The sequence below is a fragment of the Colletotrichum siamense genome (assembly GCF_013390195.1).
Source record: "Colletotrichum siamense strain Cg363 chromosome Unknown KSG_Cg363_contig09, whole genome shotgun sequence".
NCBI classification, from domain to species: domain Eukaryota; kingdom Fungi; phylum Ascomycota; class Sordariomycetes; order Glomerellales; family Glomerellaceae; genus Colletotrichum; species Colletotrichum siamense.
In genome coordinates this window covers 3,008,278-3,023,559 of record NW_023501022.1, presented here as the reverse complement: position 1 = coordinate 3,023,559, position 15,282 = coordinate 3,008,278, and the positions used below count along the sequence as shown (strand labels likewise).

The following is a 15,282-nucleotide window of genomic DNA, read 5'->3' as shown; positions in this document are numbered from 1 at the left end:
CTTCTTTCAGCCAGATGAGATGTCCCAATGTTGGCACCGCTGCCACATGACCACAGAATCCCGCAATCTGGCTCGTCCAGTCACGGTTGATTTGATTGTGGATGGAATGCATGGTATGCGAATCCGCTGATAGGAGGAAATGTTTGTCTGATCCATGGAGGGAGTGCGGTCGAAGACGTGGTGGTGGGGTTGAAAGTCTGCCAACGGAATGTAACATTGCTGATTGCCTTTGTTGGTCAAGCCTCATGACCGGGGGTGATCCAGGATAGCTAATCTACCAGAGGCATGAGGAGAAACAGCAAATCAGATGAAGGGGGATGGCATTAGACGCGGGACGGGAGTTTGCACATGAGACGAACTAATGCTGATAAAAAAGAAACATGCGCAGCAAGGAGAACTCTTGCATCTGGATTTTTTGAACACAGCTCGAGACTCTGGACTTGGAACGGCATAGTACCCAAAACTCTGGATCCCAAGATGCAATGTCTCGGGACTGTTGGAGTGAGGTTGAAAAAGGCGTGCAGCGCATGGCCGCCATGTCCAGGAACGGGAACGCGGAGGCAGACGAAGGCGCTACCCCACGTTGCGCGCCGGCAATTCGAGCCGCGCTTCCCAATCGAACGGGGCCTCCTGGCCGTCAGCTGGGGTCCCTTGGGCTGCACGCGAGGAGCTGGATGCAACCCCGACAGCTTTCAACCAGCATCACTCATGGGCGCGAGGTCTCCGATGCGTTCGTTTGTCTGCCGGGTCCCTGCAGTGGATGTGAAGGCGTATTCCGGGCCAAGACTCCAAGCGTCGAGAAAAACGCCGGGGGGCTTGTGATAGATTGCGGGGGTCCATTCAGAAGAAAGCGTCCTTGCGAAAACCCAGGGGTTTGGGCGGCGTAGTGTCTGGTATTGAGAGTCAAGTCTCGGCCACGCCCGTCAAGGGGGAAAGTCAACCGGAAGTCGAACGAATTATTGTCGGAGCATTATTCAGCTCAAAATCTTGAATGTTGGATATGTCGGGCGTGGATTGTGGCAATCCTTGCTGGGCAGGTTGGTGAAGCGCCGGTTGAATGGGTGTGTTGGTGCCCAGAAAGGAGACATTAAGGCACGGAACGCGGGTATTCTGGGCGCAGAGAGTCTTCATCTCGGCTGGCCGCGATGCGACGTTGCGGTACTGCCTCGACCGAAGCCAAGCACGCAAGACAGTCGGTGATTGGAGAGACCAAGCTTTGACCGCCTCGTGGAGGTGACACACGCCCAACTTGTAGATTGCTCGGTGCCTGGGACGATGACAAACGGATGACACCAGACACACTGGCGGCGCGACAGGGCGGGTGCTTGCTGGTGAGCCGCAATAAGCAAGCGGGAGTGAGTTCCGAGGCTGGAATTGTCTTGCTTGGGTGTTCGTGACGAGAGAGGAGGAGGATCTTTTGTCTCTGGTTTGTTGGGTCGAGACAGGGCGAAAGGGAGCAGAAGCCAATGATGGTCGAACCGTTTATTGGATTCCGGGCCTGGTGAACGCTCCCGTAGGATCGGCCGTCGTTAGTCGTCGACGTGATCTCTTGGTCCGAGTCGGTAAGGGCTACCAGAGATGCGGCAATCGACGGCTGTTCATTGACTCAGGGCTCCTAGGCAGTAGCCAAGAGTGAGGATGCCGAGATCCGAGTCTAACGATGGTCGGTAAGTCGTACTTTAGCGTTCGAGGACAAACAAGTTGATGATTGTGGTGATGAGAGGTTGAAGTTTGGCTGAAGTATGGCACAGGGAAAGGGCGGGAAATAGGGAAGGTGAGGTGCTGTATTTCAATCGCTGGTAGGTGCTTCCCCCCACAAGCATTCATTCCTTTGGCGGAACGTGGGCCGAACCTTCCTCCATCCGATCTGAATGCCACCCACTAACAGCATCATCATCATCATTATTAAATGAGAGTGTCCCCCGTTCCTACGATTTTGCATACCTTATGCAGATTAAGTGCAAAAACAAAAACAATGATCAGTGGGAGGCTTGAACTCCCGGCCTTGGCATTACTCAACATCTCAGATGAGATATTAGTACCACGCTCTAACCAACTGAGCTAACCGACCAGATGGGTGCCGTGATTGGCTGATGACCACAGACGCTGAACTCTGGACTATCAACCATTCGGCTGCTCTCCAAATATCATTTTCGTGATTCAAACATCTTACCCACAGTCAAACGTCACCCAAAAGGAAGATTATTGAGTTTCAAAACTGATTCATGAGATTGAATGAAAATTGCAATGGTATTGTAAAACTTAATGAGTGGGTGAGAGAAGATCAGTAAATGAGCCCAAGTCTATGTGTCGCTGATGCCCGCTATGCCAAACTCCGTGCTGATGCATGCGGTCTCCGAGGAAAGCCACCTGAAATGAAAAAGAAACGCCTGCTTTATCCCTTTTGATCCCTTCATCGGTTGACCCCAGACCCCGTCTAAGAGTCGAAAATCGCACCGTAGGCAGGAATGCCCCTGCTCTCAAGCCCGTAAACGACTTTCCTCGTCACCTTTTGGTTGGAAATGATGACCACCGCCTCACAAGGACCCATGTTCTTGCCGGCAGTGTTCTCAATCTGCGCAATACCCGCTTGGCGCCGGCTGCTCTCCCAGATCCGGTACGTAATCGCAACCAGATCGGGACGGCCCGTCTTCTTGGTGTCGATGATGACGGCGTTCGGGTCGGCCTTGTAGATGGTGTCGATCACCGCCTGTCCGTACGTCTCGACGGGCCGTTGCGTGGACCAGATGATGCGCACCGGGTGGTTGGGCTTCTGCACAAACAGACTCAAACACGGGCCGATGCCGGAGCCGGTGGCAATTACGATACAGGGCTCGAAGAGCCCGGCCACGCGGAGCACGCCGTACTGCGGGACGCCGCGCGTCCAGATCTTCTTGGGCGGGTTCTTGATGATCTTGTCTGTCCAGTCGCCGGCGTTCGACACGAGCACCGAGAAGCCCTTCTTGCCGGCGTTGCTGAGTCCGTTGACTTGGCCCTTCTCGGCGTCGGCGGCGGTCGGGGCGGCGGGGTTCGGGATGACGGCGAAGGCGTGCGTCTCGCGGAGCGGCGCGTCGGTGAGGCGGACGGCCTGGCCGTAGTGCACGTCGGCGTAGTCGAAGTTGAGCTTGACGACGTGGGCGGACATGGCCTCGGCCTCGACGTCGCGCAGGCGCAGGCGGGTCCAGGGGTAGGCGACGAGCGCGGTGATGACGATGAGCATCCAGAAGGACGGAGTCATGACGACGGAGGCGGCGTAGGGGATGTTGGCGGCGTCGCTGGAGTCCTCGGCGAGCATCATGACGAGGGCCCAGAAGAGGATAACGACGGACCAGCCGAGGAAGCGGTGGGTGCCCTCGAACCAGTTATGCAGGAGCACGCGGGCGCGCGGGTGGGCGAAGGCGATAATCAGGAAGAGGAGGAGGCCGATGAGGTAGCTGTCGAGGAGGATGTAGGCGCGCAGGGCGGAGCTGGGGCGGTCCATTTCGGCGGTGAGGACGACGAGGAAGAGGACGAACCAGAAGAAGGAGGCGATGCCGCAGCCGGAGTGGATGCCACCGTAGGAGTAGACCTTTGCGAAGGCGCGGCGGACGGACAAAGGAGCTTTGGCGGGGAAGAGGACGAAGACCTTGAACATTGCGTTGACGGTGTGTTCATTGCGGATGAAGAGGGCCGCGAGGATGTTGGCGGAGACGGCTGTGGCGCAGGTCTGGGGAGTCAGGGCGGCGCCGGTGAGGACGGAGTTGAGGATGACGAAGATGAGGCACGCGATGTTGGCGAGGAAGGCGAAGGTGAAGATGCGACGGTAGACGGAGCCAAAGTTCCAGCGCAGATACCGGTAGGCCCGGTTGCCTTTCTTATCGGGAACGGTGATCTCGTCTTCATCGTCGTCGGAATCGTGGGTTGAAGCGACGGACGTCGGGGCTTCGTGAGGGGGTTCCGGAACAACGAGGGTGTGTGTTGAAGAGTTGCAGCTGTTCATCGGGAAGAAGGCCCTCGCAGGTGGTGTAAGAGAAAGCTCAGGGCTGACATGGTGCACTTCTTCGACTGGAAGAGTGATAGAGGAAGCCATGGCGGAATTGGAAGACATGGTCGGCGAGGGTAAGGGAAGAACTGATGGTTCTGTTAGTACAGTGGCTCGATGGTCCTCATCATGCATAGGACAACTTACAAGCAGGACAGCTCAAAGTCAACGGAAGAGGACGATGAGAATAGATCGGAACAGGAGATGACGAAGTGATGGGAGATGAGGAAATAAGCCAAAGATATAGAGAAGACAAAAGAAATAAGGAAATAAGAGAAAAAGGAAAAGAGATAGGAAAAAGTGACTAGGAAATGGTGTTCTTGGATTTTTTGATTCTGGTGTGATGGGGAAAAGAAGATCACCAAGGGAGACCGGCCCTGATGGCCTGATATAGACCCCCTTCTTGATGCTAAAGGGCGAATGCCTTCATGACCCGTCACATGTGGTGCCCACCGGTAGATGCCATGGGTGAGCGCCACGCCTGAAGAATAGTCTCCGCAGCCAAAATAGAACCCGGCGACGTTGGGTTGGGCCCATCGTCCCAGGCACGAGGACCCCGGCCTTGCCCCGGCGCCCATCGACGGGTACAGCTAAACTTGGACGAGGGAGGTCGAAAAGCCGTGGAGGCACTCTAGTCACGTGGCGTAGTGGGAGAAAAGAAGGTACGCCTCGAGAGGCACGGTTGCGTCGACGGCTGAAAGGTCCCGTCGGAATGGGTGCGGCCAAGCCGGTAGTCTCACAAAAATAGAGGGGAGGTGGTTGGGTGTGAGATGGATGGATGGGGTGGGAGGTTCAGTTCAGAAAGCTGGAGGGAGTGCGCTTGAAAGGGGATTGGCTGCCGAGACTAGGGTGTGTTCGTCCCATGCAGTGTGCTTTTTCCTCCAGCAGAACAGACAGGCATCGCCGGGCCCAACGTGGCGCGCCAGAGGTTATCTTGGCCCTGTATCTCGGTGTGCAGAAGTCGATCAGGAACCATGGCTTGCGTGGCTTGGCTGTTGAAAGAAAGAAGAGCACATGCAGGCGGGGTGTTGGGTGCGCGTGTGTTGGTGCGCAGCCAACCCAGCTCTCTGGAGACGGATTCTTCCGATCGGGCAAGCGCACGGCTTCATGGTTTCTTTACGCCTCAGATCTGTGAGATGGATTGGTCAAGATGTGGATTCGTAATTGCTTTTTCGACCGAATAGCTCGGATCGGAGTCAAAGATGCGATCCCGGGGCTGAATATTGTTGCTTCTTGGCCGAGACGGGCAGCCTCGAAAAGGGCATTGCTCGCGGTTCCGCGGTTCAAAGCACAATCATTGCAGGGTATCTTGCCGGTGAGTACACGAGAGCGGCTGGGACCTGAGAAAGAAAAGAAAATGGAAAAGATGGATACCGTGAGACATCGCCTTCAGATCCGGTCCTTCGGAGACATTGAGACAGCGCTGTTGGTGAGGCGGATTGACAGCCAGCTAAACCGGCTCAATCCCCGTGGTAATAGCCTCGATAAGGTGAACTCGTCTGTCTCTCCTAGACATGTCACCGTAGTGCCTGGTTTACTAACGGAGACATTGGGGTGGAGCCCTATCATTTTCCCGTCTCCCGCCCTTGACGTGCTAGCCGTGGAGCGTCATGGCAGACACCGAAGTGGCAGACACCGAACGACAGCCTCTGGCATGGAGAGAGCGCGCTAGGTCGCTTCTCGAAGTTGTGGCTGGATGGCTTCATGCGCGTGCTCGGCGCAGACTGGGCGGCGCTGGCGTATCTCGAACCCCCTCGATAGCATCGGGGGGATACGATGGGATGATGGTATGGGAGACTATGGGAAGACTGCCGTTTGTCGTGCGATTGAGATGTGATAGGCTGGCCGGAATGCTCATATCTCGAACCTCGGTGCCTCGCAGTGGTAGTCGTATGTGGCCTGTCAAGCTGAATGTCTGAAACACCCAGCATCGAGGGAGAGCAGAAGAGGAGCTCTCTTGCTGCCCGACGATGACGACTGTGAATCCCGACGTCTAGCTGGTAAGACACAAGACGTTGTCCCGGATGTTGCTGGGGTTCCAAAAATGGCCGCAGTGATGGGATCGTGAAATCATGCGCCGAGCTAATGCAAGTCCAAGGTAGTGACAGTAAGAGAGAATGCTGGAGATATTGCGAAGCATGAAGAAGCATGTGGCAAGGCGGAAGCCAGTAAGCCTCTTGCGGGGAGACTTGACCTCCACGAGTGAGGCGCTTTCAAGCTTCCGCCAGGTTACGTGACATCGTCTGGTACACCCCGCGGCGCGTTTGTCCTCCCAACCCGAGGGTTGGTTGCTGGCGCCACGGACGAGCTGGAGGGCCAATCGACGCCGGTCGCTACATGATCTAGGACATGCGCTACCGGCACTAGCGCGGGAAGAAGAGACATAAACAGAAACATGAGATAGCCACATAGCTTAAGAATCCATCTCGTGTGTGCGTCGGGAGACATCCACCGAAAGAGAGACAGTTGTGGGAGCTGTCAAAAAATAAAAAGTGCCCGGGCCAGGAATGCCAACGCCGGCCCAGGTCTCAAGGGATTGCCGAGGACTCGCGAACCTGTCACTTGGCGTCTAGGGATGGACGGCTAGGGCCAGCACGGTATGCTCCGTTTCTCTGCGTAAGACACGTCGGCGATATTATCGACGACACCGTCGTGAATGTGTTTTGGGGGGTCCTGTTGCTGCCTGTGATGTTTCTAGCCGGGGAAACCTGGGAGTTGGGGCCGGCGCTTGTTGCTGTAGGGCGAACGGGCGACCGCTTGGCCGGGACACAATATTTGCTGCAACCGAGGAACGTTGTGGATTCCGCGCGGAGGCTGCTCCGGGCGATCATCGATGATCAATGACCTGACAATCGGGACAGGTCTCACGGTCTCGAATTTTCGAGGCGTGAAGACGGGGCTGTCGCCTGCGTTGTTCCTGGAGACCCCGTCCTCTTCGTCCCTGATGATGATCTGTCGATCCTGTCATGCTCCCTTGGATGTTGACCGTTGTTAGGGAGAGTGGATGACAAGACCAAGACGGGAGGGGACGGGAGGCATTGAGGAAGGGGGAAAGCAGAAAAATATACCTATTTCGGGCAGAATCTCCAATTTTAACTCTGCCTTTAATGACATGATTGGTGGAAGTCATCGATGTGGTTGCAGCACCAGTCGTCTTACTGCAGAGTCCGAGATCCTGTCGCTACTATTTTTCTCCAGCTTTGGGCAGTGGTTCGCTAAAGGCACACGCGAAACATGGATCACCGTTGATATAAAGTTGTAACCTGTTTAATTAGTTGATGGTTGCGCATTCTTGCGTTGAAAATACCCAACACAGATTGTGAACCGAGGCTGACCGATCCCTGGAACACGACTTTGTACTGCGACTCGCGCTAATATGTCGGCAGACACAACGGTGTATCCATGAAGACAGGAATAACTTGCGACCGGTTGAACTTTCCATGCCTCAGAATAAACAAGTGGTCAGATATCACGCCATTCCGATCGATCAAACTTCCATTCTGCATCGTGCTGTTTCTGGAAGAAGGAATTATTTTTACTGTAATTTCATCATGAGAAGACAATGCATCCCCTGATTCCCCCACCAACCCCGCTTCGCATTTCTTCTCCTCCGCCTTACTCTTCTCTCTCTGCGTCTCCTTGTCTCTGTCATATGCTCATGAATGTTCATCCCAGGATCATTAAGATTATGTACATTTCAGACCTGCATCACCTAGACAATGCTGTCCGTCTCATAATAAGGATCGTCGGGCAAGTAGGGAAACTTGCGAACGACTACATCACCCTTGTATTCCCACAGGTCCACCTGAGTGGGCTCATAATCCAAGCCGCAAGCATCGGTCTCGGCTCCGAAGGTCAACACGTCCGTGGTGTTACCGTCGTGGTAGTTGATGCGGACCATGTTGACCGTCTCGACGTTGGGGCCGACCTCGAAGTAGTTGGCCGGCATGAACTGGATGCCCGAGTGCGCCGTGGTGAAGACTGTGGTGGGCAGGTCGCCGGTGTGCGGGACGTGGTGCATGCCGAGGTTGAGCCACAGCACCAGGTCCGTCTGGTTCAGGCTCTCGCCGTCAAAGAAGTCGTTGAAGTTGACAGGCGGGTTCTCGACATCCTGGTTGTTGTACGGGTGGCTGCTCCGGGGCTCGGTGTCCTTGCGGACGGAGACCATAATGTCCTGCTCAGCCCACCGAGCCGCATTCTTGAGGACGTTGGAGTCCTTCACCGTCAGGTGCGCGAGACCGGTGTAAGGCAGGATGCGGTAGGCGCGGTACTCGCCGTGCCTGTTCTTGACCTCCTGGTTGAGGACGAAGAGCTGGTCCTGGTTGTTGTAGCTCCAGTCGAACCGGCCCTGGTCCTCGTTCTCGATGAACTCGCGCTCGACCTTCATGGTGTTGAGGGCCTTGCCCTTGGACCACGGGTAGACCTGGGTAGTGGGCACCTGGTGCATGCGCTGGACGCTGTTCTCCGTGCCAAAGATGTCGAAGTCGGCCTTGAAGTTGAGGACGTGGTCGTGCATGGAGCCGGACAGGTTGTCGTGGATCTTGAAGCCGTAGCCCTCGTTCTTGGCGTAGAAGGCAGCCTGGATGTAGCCGGAGGCGCGGACCTCGACCGCGACAGACCCGTCGAGGAAGAAGGAGTAGCTGAACATGTAGTCGTAGTTTCCGACGGTGGACACGGAGCGAACGGTGAAGTAGACGTTCTTGGTGGCGGTGACGTACTCCTGCGAGCTGTGGCGAGCCATCGGGTAGTCGGCGTCGTACTCGAAGAGGCAAATGCTGTTCAGGTGGGTGTGGGTTGTCTCGGAGACGTAGAAGGAGGAGTTCAGGTAGGTGGCGTATGACGGGCAGTCGTATCCCTTGAGAAGCTCGAAGGCGAAGGGGCCGAATCCGTAGTACGTGTCGAGGTAGGCAACGTGAGACTGGGTAGGGTCGCTGCCGGCGTAGTGTGCCAAGGCCTCCTGAAGGCCAAGCTCGTACAGGATTCTCTGGCCCTTGTAGCGGATGTCATAGAGGGCCATGCCGGTGTCGCGCGTGAAGCCGACGTAGAAGCTCCAGCCCATCCACTCGACATACTTCCTGTCGGGGTCCACGGAGTATCTGGCACCCTGAGGGGCGACTGAGGTGGGCGGAGCATTGGTGTCAAGAGGGAGGATCTCGCCCTGCTGGTCGGTCGCAGACCAGTCTCCAGCCCAGTTGCCGCCAAGCTTCTCGACCTTTCCGCTCCAGTAAGCGTTGCGGAACTCCTCAGTAGTCTCGTAGAAGATGCCGTTGTAGTACCATCCCTCGACGGTCCATTGAGAAGGGTCACGTCCGGTGACGTCTGACATGAAGAAAAGACCCATGGGCATCATAGACTCGACGTCGAAGATTGTGTTGGGGATGCTCCAGAACGTGTCCCAGCGCTGTACACGGCCGTCATCCTGGTAGTAAGGGTCAATGCCCCAGATGGTGAGAGTATCGTTGTCGAGACCGAGAGCAGTGGCGTTCCATAGGTCCAGGGTGATGTCTGCGACAGTCTTGCTGACGTCGTAGAGCCAATCTTGGGAGAGATCATCATCGGCATCCAGGTTGCGGACACGGCCACTTGTTTTGCGGGTGTAAGGATAGTCAAGGCGCTCCCACTTGGTAGTACCGTTGGTGACGGGAAGAGGACCGACGATGATGTCCTGGTACTCAGGGTCCTCGGAAGCGCTGAAGTCGATCAAGACGTGGGCGTAGCGGGCGGGGGCCGCAGCACTACCGTCGATATACGCCAGGGCTTCGGACTTGTTGGGGGCCATGAGCTCCACAAGAACACTACCGATGTTAGTTTGCGTCTCGTGCACCAGGAATCTGGTTCACTTACATGGTATTGTCCCATGAGGTAGCGTTCTCACTCTGTGTGAGGTTCAACTCTGTTTGAGCGAACAGCCACTCTGTGACGCCGGCGGCTTCGGGGCCGGTCAAGCCACTCCAGATGTTGTCCTTCGGGGCGTCAACATCGTTGGGGTCGTGTACAACGCAGTCCGCCGGCTCCGAACTGTTGCTGAGCTGGCGTTTGCTCATAGCATGGGCCAGAGCCTTGCGGCCATGGCCTTTGGCGCGCTGCTGAGCCCATGGGGCCTTGGGGAGGCCATTGACTTGAGGGATGATGTCAGAGCCGAGCAGAAGCAAGGCTCCCAGACCAAGGGTGCGGGTGAGCGAAGAGAGGCCCATCTTGTCTGAATGCAGTTGTCTTGTCAGGCAGGATGGAATACTCAAAGAGGCGCTTGAGGCTCTGAAAACCCATCTCTACGTGAGACTGCTGGTGGTCTTTATGTACTGAACTCTCTCTGGACGCCATCGGCGAGACATCCGGCGATGATGTCGCAATACTGGCCAATCCCGACACCGGTGATGGAGCCGTATCACCGAGAATCTAGAATATCTCCATTAGACTATAGACTGACAGCGGGCTTTCATGTCGCAGCCAACCTCCATATCCTGATCTTGACTAACCCTGAACGGTAGGCCGAGCCGCCAACCAACGAGAGCCTCATCTGTGGAATTCGGTTCAACACCAGGCCGTTCCGACAGATATTGAAATGCGAGCTTTGTGGCCGGGCTCGCTATCATGCAGGAACCTTTGTGATGCACCCCACCTCCAAGCGGGATGATCGCACAGAGTTGCTGGATTCAGCTCCGGCCCGTGGTAGACAAGCCAGGGGATGCTGATATCGCGGGCCGCGGCCAGCGGAATGTTCGATCGCAATTCATACCAAAGGAAAGCTACAAGATTGATGTGCTGCCGAACACGCTTGTTCGGTCAGTCTTGGCCGTTGGTTTGCCTGCCACCAGCTTGGCTATCGAGATGACCAGGACGCGTTGTTGCGGAGCATCGATTGATAAGACCAAGGCCGAACTTGGATAGTAGGTCCGAGACGAAACACTCGACCAATCGACGGCATTCTTGTTGCAGGCCGTGAAGAAACGGATTATCGGTTCGTTATCTTCGGGCCCAGTCCTGCGGGTTCTCCTCCAGGGCCGGTCCTGGCTCATCGGGTGGATGAACGGGTCCAGCATTGCCGGCCATGCGGAGAGGCTGGGCATATGGGGTCGAAAGATGTCCGTGAGCTTGATGCGGGGATGACGAAAGTAGAAGGGATGAAAGAATAGAAAAATCAACGACGAAGGATGACGACGACTGGCAACGATAACAACGACGATAACGATGACGATAACAACGTGACTACTAATGAATGAGTATAAGCCCACAGGAAAAGCAGTCGCCCAAGCATAGGAAAACCAAGCGGTCGCTTCGCGAATTGGTAGTGATTGTTGCGACTTGCGCATGAGATTCCTGGCCGGAGTCTTCGCTTCAACCCCACGTGGTTGGCGGCGGCCATTGATCCCATAACGGCCGAAGCCGTTGGTGTGCCTCTCACCCGATAGGTAAGGTTATCCTTGAGATGAAGCATACGTAATGCTGGAGAGACTAAGTTGACGTCGTAGTCCGCTTATCTCCCGTTCTTATCTCGGACTACCTAGCCAACCGGCAAGCCTGGCATCCCAGATGAGAGCTCGAACACGTCGTCCGCCGAAATTCGCGCGGGGCGGGGGGACGAATAGAAAGGTGCGATATCTATCAAAGTTCCACCTGTCAATAAGTCTAGTTTACTTTAGCGGTTCAAACAGTTGAGTCAGGACTTACCAGATGAACTTCAATGAAGAAACCTGAAGAATAAGTAACGAAGTGCAGTGGATTCGGGGGGTGACCGCGATCCCAGCCCCACTTCCCACTTCCCGGCCGGATCCCGGGTTATGGATCATGATAAGCTCGCATAGGTGCTGATAGGTAAACAATAAGGCCCTCGCTGCCGAACATGCAGTTCAAATGCTAGCCATGCTGATTTGAGAGCTGGGTGTGGAAACAAGCTTCGCCTATCGCAGCCCATGTCAGTAGGTGTGCGGGGTTTTCGGCCAACTTCGACTCCCATGCCCGGCGGTCTGTCGTGACGTCGACGTGGGATTTGTTTGTCCTTGGGCTTGAGAGCTCGCATGCTCTTTCTACGCAAGAGGACGACCAACGGCCAGACAAAAATGACGTTTCCGAATCTGGCAGTTGGATTGACCAATTTTGAGCCCCAAAGTCGCCGGTGGGAAGAGACTTGCTCCGAAGTCGGTAGCAATCCTCCATGTTGTCAACCGTGGTGACAGGATTGAGCCTTTCTTATCGGAAGATAATTTTGCTTCAAGGTTCCAACTGCCCGTGGCCTTTCGCATCTTTTGATTCCTTGGCGGTGTCTAGGAGAACTCCATTTCGTCGAGGGGAAGGGGTCACTTGTCTGCATCTGTCCGATATCGTACATAGGTGATCGGTCTTGAACAGCAACAAGACGAAGAGACTGCGTGACCTGCCCCTGTTGAGACATATCAGTAGATAGATCTAGATAGTCGGGGCAAGACGAACAATACCTGCAACGGTCGCCAATATCTTGAGTGATGCCTTTTTGCGTCGGAAGACAACTTAGATAAGCCGGGCAGTCTTACTCTCGGGAGTGTAGCTCACAAGTCTTTCACTTTTGGAGTAACGAATTCAAGATATCAATCACCTCTGGTTCTTCTATGGGATATATATAAACCGTCTCTCCCTTAGCATTTCACGCAGGAGCATTCCCTGATCTCAGGTTTCGAGATACAGTTCGGCGGGCGCAATGGCGCACTACATGGACGGCCACCCATCCTGCCAGGCCAATGAACAGGAGGCATGTTGCCGTCGTGGATCAATCTCCCCAGTCCGCACGTAGGATGTCTCCCAAATAGGGGGGCTCTGCGGGCGTCTCCTGCCATTCTCCATGGATGATTTGTTAACGCCCGAAGTGACAGCGGTCCCGAACGCCCGCAAAGCTGCACGTCAACCAGTGAGACGGAGACTGGATATATAGCGTTGCCCTGATTCTTGTGGGTGAAGCCACAACCAGTCGTGGCCTGGAGGGTTACAACACAGGCCGTCAAACAATGAATGTCACACGCTGTTGTGGATTTACTGCAGGCTCAGTATACTGCTTCAACGAACACAATTAGACTTTTCCTACGAGCCCATCCGTTTTCCCAAGCTAGAACAACTTCTTTTCTCATATGCTCAGCGCCCACCCCAAGGCAAGTAAACTTGTCAAGTTCAATCAATCAATCAATCAATTATGAGGCCATCGCCAGTCAATCAAGTCAATTATGACCCTCAAACTTGATTGATTGCCTTGGGGTGGGCGCTGCATATGCTCGCTATCGAAAGGTATTCGTCGACGTAATCGCTGCTATTCATTATTATTGCTATCTCTAACCGCCTCTATCGGTCTTCCTATACTCATTTCTCCTCTTATTTTAGTCATCGTTACTACCGTTCTGGTCGAACTAAAGCTTCAAATCCATCATGTATAGGACATATAGTGGCGTAGACGTGGATAAGAAATTGAGCCGGTCTCCACCCCACACTCAGACAGACCGATTACGCTGATTTATCAGTAGCACTACTCATGTTTATGCCGAGATGCCAGATAAAAGACAGCGATTGCCACGAAAATGAGAACGAATCCCAAACCAATTCCAACTCCCCATGCTGCTTGCGCATCTTCCTTGAGCGCATCCGTGCCTTTGAACAGAAGGATCCAACCAGCTTCTTTCTTACTAAGCTCCGTCGACGCACAGTAGCAGCTGTCAAAGAAACCAATGAGCTCCCATATGGAGATCAGCAGAAGCCATATGGTGTTAGCCACAAGCAAGAACCATCCTAGTAACCGAAAGAAGACCGCAAAAGCTCCGCTGATATGTGCTCCTGGCCCAATCTTATTTTCCCTCCCATTCTCTCGTTGTGGCTCCGCCAAACGTTTCCTCTCGTATTCTCGCATGGTGACGTGTGAAAGTGCTGCAGAAATAAGTAAAAATATGCACGCTGCAGTAGATAGGACGCCATAGATGAGGTAGCTCCCCGACCTGCAACCCAGACCCTTGACGACGGTCTCAAAGGCCAGGATGAATGCAAGCATCGTGGTACCCCATTGGATCAGGACACCCATGAGTGTCGAAACAGCGACATTTTTCCAAAAGATAGGCTTTGCGTCAGAGAGCTCATCCAAATTCGAATACTCATATAAATGACTTTGAGAACCATTAGTACTGTTGTGACCTGGGAGACTAGCTTCAGATCCTCTGGGAGATTGCTGTGAATTGACTTGAGCATCGGCAGTTTGCTGTGCACCGAGCGAAATCAACTCGTGCGAACTAGGAGCATCGTCAAATGCGACAAGGAGATTATTGGCGAAGTTCATCCAGGTCAGGGTCCGTGCATAATTGAAGGCTGGTCCTTCTTGCTTCTGGAATCCGGCGACATCGAATATCCCTAGTACTCTTGGGGTGGGTGAACTTCTTGTATTCGGACTTGACGTATTCTGAGCATTAGCGGATCCCGATGGTGGATTAGCAAGAAATCCATCTGCGACTTCAATGCCAGGGTGATATCTGTTGCCACCGGTTCTAGTACTGAGTACTGGTTTCATGGTGCCCGCTTTGTTCTGTGTGCCCACAAGGATCCAGCCCAAGATGACGGGAACCTTGATCATTTCGCCGTTAGCATTGACTTTGCCTGACTCTCAGTTTTCTTGCAGGTAAAGAGAATTGCATACCAACCAGATCCAAAGAGATCCCGAGGAAAGGACCAGAGCTTCCTCTGTGTCGCCGACTTTCGTTTTCAGGGACCCTACCGCTGTAAGAATCCAAGCTATGATTGCTACTGATAATTGAGCCACGAGTGACAGGGTCACCCCTCTACGAGTCGACTCTAGCTGATCTCCAGCATCTTTCCACCACTTCTCGTGCTGTTTCAGAAAGAGCTGGCTCGCCAGTGATTGTTCTCTCAGTACATGTACAAGACGAGTGGGAGCTTGTTGCGCAGCTTCGGCAATGATAACAGCAGCTTTTGCTCTTCCTGACATGTTCGGCCTTTGATGTCGATGCCTCCTGAATGCCTTTCGAATCCAAGTCTTGTTCAGAATCGTGATCATAAGGGAAATCGTCATAAGCATGGGGCTTCCAAGCCCAACGCAAACACTCAAAATGTCAGACCCTGTGCCCCCCGTCTCATACGGCAGCTGCGCAGTGAGGGCTAGCCATGGTAGAAGATAGCTTGTTGACCCGGCGGCGATGCGATTGAAGTTCGTGGCCTGAGATCAAGTAACGTTGGCGGTTGTCTCACAGTAAGTATATCAGACATGATTATGAAGCTTACCATTTTGATGTGATCGCGACTGC

General features: G+C 54.3%; 3 protein-coding genes across 3 annotated transcripts; all 3 read right to left on the bottom strand.

Annotated features, from left to right (window-relative positions):
• Positions 1-2,437: 2,437 nt before the first annotated feature.
• On the bottom strand, positions 2,438-4,069 carry CGCS363_v013485 (Adenylate-forming reductase; the record flags this gene model as incomplete). The annotated part of the gene is made up of 1 exon (XM_036645334.1): positions 2,438-4,069. One exon carries the CDS (start codon positions 4,067-4,069, stop codon positions 2,438-2,440), a length of 1,632 nt encoding a protein of 543 aa, XP_036489433.1.
• Positions 4,070-7,733: 3,664 nt separating this feature from the next.
• AOCY (Primary amine oxidase, lung isozyme) lies at positions 7,734-10,215 on the bottom strand (the record flags this gene model as incomplete). The annotated part of the gene is made up of 2 exons (XM_036645333.1): positions 7,734-9,816; positions 9,866-10,215. The coding sequence occupies 2 exons, from the start codon at positions 10,213-10,215 to the stop codon at positions 7,734-7,736; spliced, it is 2,433 nt and encodes an 810-aa protein (XP_036489838.1).
• Positions 10,216-13,505: 3,290 nt separating this feature from the next.
• On the bottom strand, positions 13,506-14,531 carry CGCS363_v013483 (uncharacterized protein; the record flags this gene model as incomplete). Its single annotated transcript, XM_036645332.1, has 1 exon — positions 13,506-14,531. One exon carries the CDS (start codon positions 14,529-14,531, stop codon positions 13,506-13,508), a length of 1,026 nt encoding a protein of 341 aa, XP_036489430.1.
• Positions 14,532-15,282: the final 751 nt, after the last annotated feature.